Source organism: Borostomias antarcticus (genome assembly GCF_949987555.1).
Source record: "Borostomias antarcticus genome assembly, chromosome: 23".
Classification (NCBI taxonomy): Eukaryota; Metazoa; Chordata; class Actinopteri; order Stomiiformes; family Stomiidae; genus Borostomias; species Borostomias antarcticus.
The window spans coordinates 7,897,651-7,904,716 of NC_140256.1; the positions used below are offsets into that span (position 1 = coordinate 7,897,651).

The window sequence follows — 7,066 nt, forward strand, 5'->3', positions numbered from 1 at the left end:
TATCCCGGAGAGAAACCGCTCCCCTCCCTCCCTCTCTCTCTCTCCCTCCCTCCCTCTCTTCCCCTCGTCCCCTCCCTCCTCTCCCTGGCCGCTCCTCTGGGCCTCTGGGCCCGGTCTTCTGGGTGTGATTGGGTCAGCAGCACCTCTTACCTCAGATGGCAGGAGAGAGGCTGAGAGGGATGCAGGGGAAGGAGGGAGGGTGGGAAAGGTGTGTGTGTGTGTGTGTATGTGTGTGTGTGTGTGTGTGCGTGTGTGTGTGCATGTGTGTGTGTGTGTGTGTGTGTGTGGGGGGGGGGGGGGGGGTTCAACCATCAATAGAGGACTGGGGGCTCTCACCATGGGAGGGACTGCCCCTGTTTGGTCGACTGGGAGATGGAGGGAGGAGAGAGAGAGAGAAAGAGAGAGAGAGAGAGAGAGAGAACAGGGAGAGGAAAACAAGGAGGAGATAACAAAGTAATACATTAACACTGCTGAATCAGAACTCTAGCGTTAGAGTTGAAGTCATATAAAGTGGTAGAGACAGTCATACCACAGTATCAGTTATAAAAATCCTTCATTCTACACAATACAAAACTCTTGATGCCACAAGTCCTGTACGCACCAAGAACATTCCACCTCATTGCTGCTGCCATAACTGGTCAATACTGCACCTGTTCACCTGTCTGCTGAGTGAGACTGGAATGGTCAGGACAGCATTATATTGTATTGCTAGATGTCTCAGGTCTATATTGATATGCATACAGTTATTATGGAGCTTCTCGAGATTCTGTGCTATTTAGGTTGGTGGGAGCTGGCTGGAGGGGATAGGGAACAGGTACAACACTAGTAGTACAACTTGGTAGTACACTAGTATATTAGTACAGTGACACTAGTACACAAGTATGTTAGGACACTAGCACAGAAGTACACTGGGATGTAGGTATACTAGGGCACTAGTACACTAGGACACTAGTATGTACTGTAAGTATACTAGGAAACTTAGTACACTAAGACATTAGTAGACTAGGACTCTAGGGCAGGGTGTCAGTCTGTGTGTTAGGATCAGAGGTTAAACAGTAGAGTCAGAGGCAGGTCTGCTGGGGAGAGATGGAGACACTGGAGCTCTGAGAGGAGAGAGGGGGGGGGGAGGGAGAGGAAGGGAGTTGGAAAAGAAGTGAGACAGACAGACAGACAGACAGACAGACAGACAGACAGACAGACAGACAGACAGACAGTAGATGGTGTCACACAACCTTTCAATGACAAATTTCACAGACATTTGGGTTCCAAGGCATGCACACGCGCACGCACATACTCATGCATGCACGCACACACACACAGTCTACTACTGTTATCCAAATGTAATACACATTACAGCCACAGATGAGTGGAATGGTATAAAGACACACAAGCAGGCACTCTACAAACACACATACACACACACACACACACACATACACAGTCAATCAATCAATCAATCAATCAGTCTGTTACATGTCCTCTTGGTTTATCGAAGAAACATGCAGGTGACCTGGGTTTGATCCTCTCTCTCTCTCTCTCTCTCTCTCTCTCTCTCACACACACACCACACACACACATACAAACACACACACACACACACACACACACACACACACACACACACACACAAACACACACACACACACACACACATACACTGCTATGTAGTTATCTGAGAGTACAGGGTCAGTGGGAGTAGAGAGGGGTGATGGGACAATATGACAGACAGACAGACAGACAGACAGACAGACAGACAGACAGACAGACAGACAGACAGACAGACAGACAGACAGACAGACAGACAGACAGACAGACAGACAGACAGACAGACGTACCATTGGTGAAATCCTCACTGGTCACTGATAGAGATTCTGAAAAAGTAACCACAGTCAACACTCAGGAACCGAGAGCTAGTCTCTCTCTCTCTTTCTTTATCTCTTTCTCTATCTCTCTCTTTCTATTTCAGTCTCTCCGTTTCTCTCTCTACGCGTCTAGTTAAGCAGAGGTACTGTAAGAATATGATCCCACATTGAATGGTAGATATGCGGCAGACACACACAAGTCACAAGAACATACAAGCACACACACACACACACACACACACACACACACACACACACACACACACACACACACACACACACACACACACACACACACACACACACACAGATATGGCTACAGAGATCTACAGGGATACAGATTGTAATATGAGTGCAGAGCTATGAAGCAGGGAGGTGGTGATGTGGGGGTGGGGGTCAAGGTAGTTCAAGGTTGGTGTCTGTTTACTAGGATGGAGAGGTAGAGAGGGTGGAGGGGTAGAGGGAAGTGGACAACTATGATCATAGTTTTCCAAACCAGCAGGGGGGGCCGGAGAGAAAGACAGGACGGTGTCTTTCTGCTCCATGTCTGCAGGAGAGGGAGGGAGGTTGTGGATCATCATTGTTTCTTTTTACAGTAGGACTCTGGAACACCTCTGGAGCTGGACTGACTCACATCTCTGTTCCCTAGATAGAACACAGTCCTTCTCAGAAAGAATCAGCATCTCATCCACACGGCTACTAGACCGCGTCTACGTTACGTTACTCACCTGGGGACTCCGGGGGGGGCTCGGTTGGGCCTGGAGGGGATGTGGGGGGGGTCAGGGGAGACCCCCGGGCGGGAGGGGATGGCGGGGCCCCCGGGGGGGCCTGGGGCGGCGCGGACTCCGGGCCGAGGGGGTCCAGGGGGGGCGCGTCTCTGAGGGGTGGGGCTGGACATGGGAGACCTGCACAGGAGAGACACGAGAGACAGCAGAGAGACCAGTCAGACAGACAGAGCGTTTCCCCCAGACCTGCTGCCTGGTACTGCCCCAGCCCCTCTTACCTGCCCCCGCCACGGGGACTCTGCACCTGCAGCCACGAGTCATCCACGGGCGGCGGCATCGCCGTGGAGATGGTGGTGGCGCTGATGTCGCCGATGATGTGAAGCGCCTCCTTCAGGGCGTGGTACATCTTCAGCATCTCGTCCCGGTGCTGCGCCTGCTCAGCAGACTCCTCCATCAGACTGCTCTGGTCTCCGCAGGAGTAGAGGCTGGCCAGCAGCTCCGCATTGATGAACTCCTTCGTCTGGAGGAGGAGAAAAGGAGAGAGGGCACAGAACTGAAGGGAGAGCAGAGGGAACTAACCGGCCGCCGGCCCGCTGCTCCTCCCCCCGACGCCCACCTGTGTCCCCACCCCCCGCCCCCACGCGCCGCCACACAAGACGTACGTTGATGATCATGAGGTGCATGATGGTCTTGGGCATGAGATCTCTGATGGTGCGGTTGACGATGGCCATGTAGGAGTCCACCAGGTTCCTGATGGTCTCCACCTGCCGCTCCAGCTGGGGGTCCATGGAGTGACCCAGCCCGTCTGAGCCACCCTCCTCACTGGAATCACTCTGGGGGGGAGAAGAACGCTCAGGTCACAGACTGGAGCCAGAAGAGAGTTGAATTATATATAGAATATATCAGGAATGTATCTTTGATGAACTTTGAATGTATCTTTATGGAAGTCAGTGGAGGACAGCTGTGTCGTTACCTTCTCTTTATCCTGGTGGGGAGAGGAACATGAGTGGGAGGAGGAAGAGGAGGAGACATGTTAGTGATGTATGTTAGAGGGAAGACTAAACTAGAGACAACAATTTGTTTAGTTATGTTACTTTAGTCTCAGCTTTGACCTTTGAAGTATCTGTGTGTGTGTGTGTGTGTGTGTGTGTACCACGTTGCGTTCAGGGTAGACTCCGGCACGGAGGAAGGAAGCCTTCCAGCTGTCCACCTCCTCCTGGCTGTCCGACGCCAGCTCCAGATGACGGTTGTCCTTATACACATTCCTGCACACACACACACACACGCGCACACACACACACACACACACACACACACACACACACACACACACACACTCAGATGAGACTTAAGCCAGTCTGTAACGAAGCACACCACAACTCACCAATGAGTCAAATACGGATGTCACGTCATCATAGGATCTGATGAACAACCATATAGTAACCACAAGTAAATAAGCGCATTTGTGTGTGTGTGTGTGTGTGTGTGTGTGGGTGCCTGTTTGTGTGTGTGTATGTGTGTGTGATAGACCTGTGCTCAGTGTTGAAGAGAGCGAAGATGTGTTTGCTGGACATGAAGCTCTTCTCGATGTCCCTCAACTTCAGGTTGTCAACGGGCATCATGTACTTCTTCTCTTTCTCCTGCAAGGGCCACATGTAATTCTAAGAGGGGCTACATACACATGTGAGAGGGAGATTGTGTGTGTGTGTGTGTGTGTGTGTGTGTGTGTGTGTGTGTGTGTGTGTGTGTGTGTGCGTGCGTGCGTGTGTGTGTGTGTGTGTGTGCTTGTGTGTGTGTGAGTGTGTGTGTGCATGCGTGTGTGTGTGCGTGTGTGTGCGTGTGTGTGTGTGTATGTGCGTGCGTGTGTGTGTGTGTGCTGACCTCGTCATCCTTGTACCAGGAGAGGGTCTCCGCGGTGAGGACGAACCAGTATTCCTTGGCTCCGCCTTTCATGATGCTGATGTTGTTGATAGTCAGCCAGCCCTTCCTGATCACCTGACACAGGTCACAGTCAGAGGTCAGAGGTTAGGAAGAGATACAAGGTGGAGTAGAGCTGGATAGAGGATGAGACTGGAAAGGTGAGGGTTTGGTTCAGAGTTTCTGTGTACTGGGAGTACAAAGGAGCGTCTTAAAAATAGCATCCTTTAACAGATCTGGTGAGAGTTAAACACACACACACACAGGCACACACACATACACACACACATACACACACACACACACACACACACACACACACTCCGCCGGTATCTCGATCGGCATACTTACCATTTGCTCATCCTGTAGCAGAGTTGCCATAGCAACAGTGAGATAGTGAGAGAGCAGAGAGAGAGATGGTTAGAAAACTGCCGGAGCGCAGACAATTAGGACTGATGGGAAATAAAGAGAGATAAAGAGAGAGAGAGAGAGAGAGAGAGAGAGAGAGAGAGAGTGTGTGTGTGTGTGTGTGTGTGTGTGGGTGTGTGTGTGTGTGTGTGTGTGTGTGTGTGTGTGTGTGTGTGTGTTTCTCCACCTGGTTGCCTGCTGCCTTGCTCTTGTTCATCTGGCTGCTCCTCTGCTGGGCACTGGGGGACGAGAGAAGAGGACATGATCTTCTTTAGCAGTATTCAGTATGTCTTATACTGTACCACAGTAATATACTGTAGCTCTGCCTCTGACTGTACCTAAAGTTCATCTTATCTTACTGTACATACTGCACAATGTTGGGGTGGGGGGGGGTTATGAAGGAACAGGGACAGAGAGAGAGGGCTGTGTGCTCTTACTTGGCAAAGCCGATGAAGTCCTCATGATTGGTGTTCATGTAGGCCAGCTCTATGTCAATCAACAGCAGCACCTGGCCATCACCCCACAACATGGCAGAACGAGGTCACACACACCACACATGGCATAACTCTGATCTGTACACACTGTCAGACATGTTACGAATGGAATGTGCTGTCCTACCTGGTCCTTTTATGCATTTAGTATGTTTAGCATGTTCTGTGACCTGGTCCTTTTAGTATGCATGTTCTCTCTGACCTGGTCTTTCTTTGTTTTTAGCACAGTATGTAGCGTGTTCTCTGACGTGGTCCTTGTATGTTTTTAGCACATAGCGTGTTCTCTGACTTGGTCCTTGTATGTTTTTAGTATGTAGCGTGTTCTCTGACCTGGTCCTTGTATGTTTTTAGCACATAGCGTGTTCTCTGACTTGGTCCTTGTATGGTTTTAGTATGTAGCGTGTTCTCTGACCTGGTCCTTGTATGTTTTTAGTATGTAGCGTGTTCTCTGACCTGGTCCTTGTATGTTTTTAGTATGTAGCGTGTTCTCTGACCTGGTCCTTGGTGCGGCTCTCGCGGTCACGTATGTGCTGGGTGACAATCCTCTCCATCTCCTCCCGCAGCATAGGGTACTGAGCCAGCTGAGAACACACACACACATTGTGAGAATCAGTGTCTGTGTGTCTGTGTGTCTTTATGTGTGTGTGTACACAGTGAGAATCAGCGCAGCAGCGTTCCCCATACGTAGACTCAGCTGTGGAGGTCCATCTAATACTGCGCTCTCGTGACTCCTGCAGCAGAGTTGTCTGGTGTGGCTAGCCACTAGTGTTTCAATGAGTATAGCTCAGCTGACTCAAATCCACAAAGTCAACTCAAGTCAACCCCCCCCCCCGCCTCCGAACCCCCCCCCCGCCTCCGAACCCCCCCCCCCCACACTCCAATTCTGTGGAAAACACAGCGTGTGTACACAATATGCATACCTTCTGGGTGCACTGGCGAACAGTGTTGATCAGCTCAGAGATGACCATGTCCACACACTTCTGACAGGGCTCCTTGATCCTGGCGATCTGACGCTTGACGATGGTCTCAAACGCCATGTCCGGAGTAAACAGACCCGTCCTGGGGGACGGAGGACAGGAGAGGAGGTCTGAGTCAGGGTAGGCTGTGAGAGGCTGGAGGCTGGGTGTGATGGTCTGGTGACGGCAGAACTTACCTGATGCCATGGATGTTCTTGATGGCATAGCTGATCTCTTTACGCAATGTCTTCTCATCAAACTCCAACTGGAAACACAGGTGCGCACACACACACACACCGCACACCCAAAATCATCTTCCTTTACATAATGTTGTGTGAATACTGTGGTTGTCTAATGGTTGTGGTAATGTTATGGTTGTGAAGGTTTGTGTGAAGTGTATTATAGTACAGTAGTATGTGAGGTCAGTTACCTTGACCAGCTCAAAGGGGAAACGTTCGTGGAAGATGCGGTTGATCTTGGCTCCGCCCGACAGCTCGTACGTGTCTATCTGGTCACCAGACCCCTCGATACGCTTCTCAAAGTCCACCGAAAACTGCTGCACCATCCTACAGCAGTGCACACACACACACAAACACACACACACACAACACACACACACACACACATACACAAACGCACGCGAACGGTTTCTGTCTATAATTAGTCAATATTATGAAGGGTGTGTGTGTATGTGAGTGTGTGCGTGC

The 7,066-nt window shown here is 50.6% G+C and overlaps 1 protein-coding gene across 3 annotated transcripts in view; it reads right to left on the bottom strand.

The window, feature by feature from the left end:
- Nucleotides 1-304: 304 nt before the first annotated feature.
- The window catches only part of dnm1b (dynamin 1b), a gene marked incomplete at both ends in the record, with an annotated part of 12,850 nt that continues 6,088 nt past the window's right edge, over nt 305-7,066 (bottom strand). The window contains 14 exons of one of the 3 annotated variants that reach the window (XM_084457527.1): nt 305-365; nt 2,591-2,767; nt 2,866-3,107; nt 3,250-3,420; nt 3,561-3,572; nt 3,741-3,852; nt 4,118-4,227; nt 4,469-4,582; nt 5,100-5,151; nt 5,350-5,420; nt 5,898-5,984; nt 6,324-6,462; nt 6,557-6,624; nt 6,790-6,925. In XM_084457527.1, coding sequence (XP_084313653.1) covers nt 305-365; nt 2,591-2,767; nt 2,866-3,107; nt 3,250-3,420; nt 3,561-3,572; nt 3,741-3,852; nt 4,118-4,227; nt 4,469-4,582; nt 5,100-5,151; nt 5,350-5,420; nt 5,898-5,984; nt 6,324-6,462; nt 6,557-6,624; nt 6,790-6,925 — 1,552 coding nt within the window. Of the gene's footprint in view, nt 366-2,590; nt 2,768-2,865; nt 3,108-3,249; nt 3,439-3,560; nt 3,573-3,681; nt 3,853-4,117; nt 4,228-4,468; nt 4,583-5,099; nt 5,152-5,349; nt 5,421-5,897; nt 5,985-6,323; nt 6,463-6,556; nt 6,625-6,789; nt 6,926-7,066 lie in introns of all 3 variants that reach the window. The other 2 variants (XM_084457526.1, XM_084457525.1) reach the window with 2 other exon arrangements.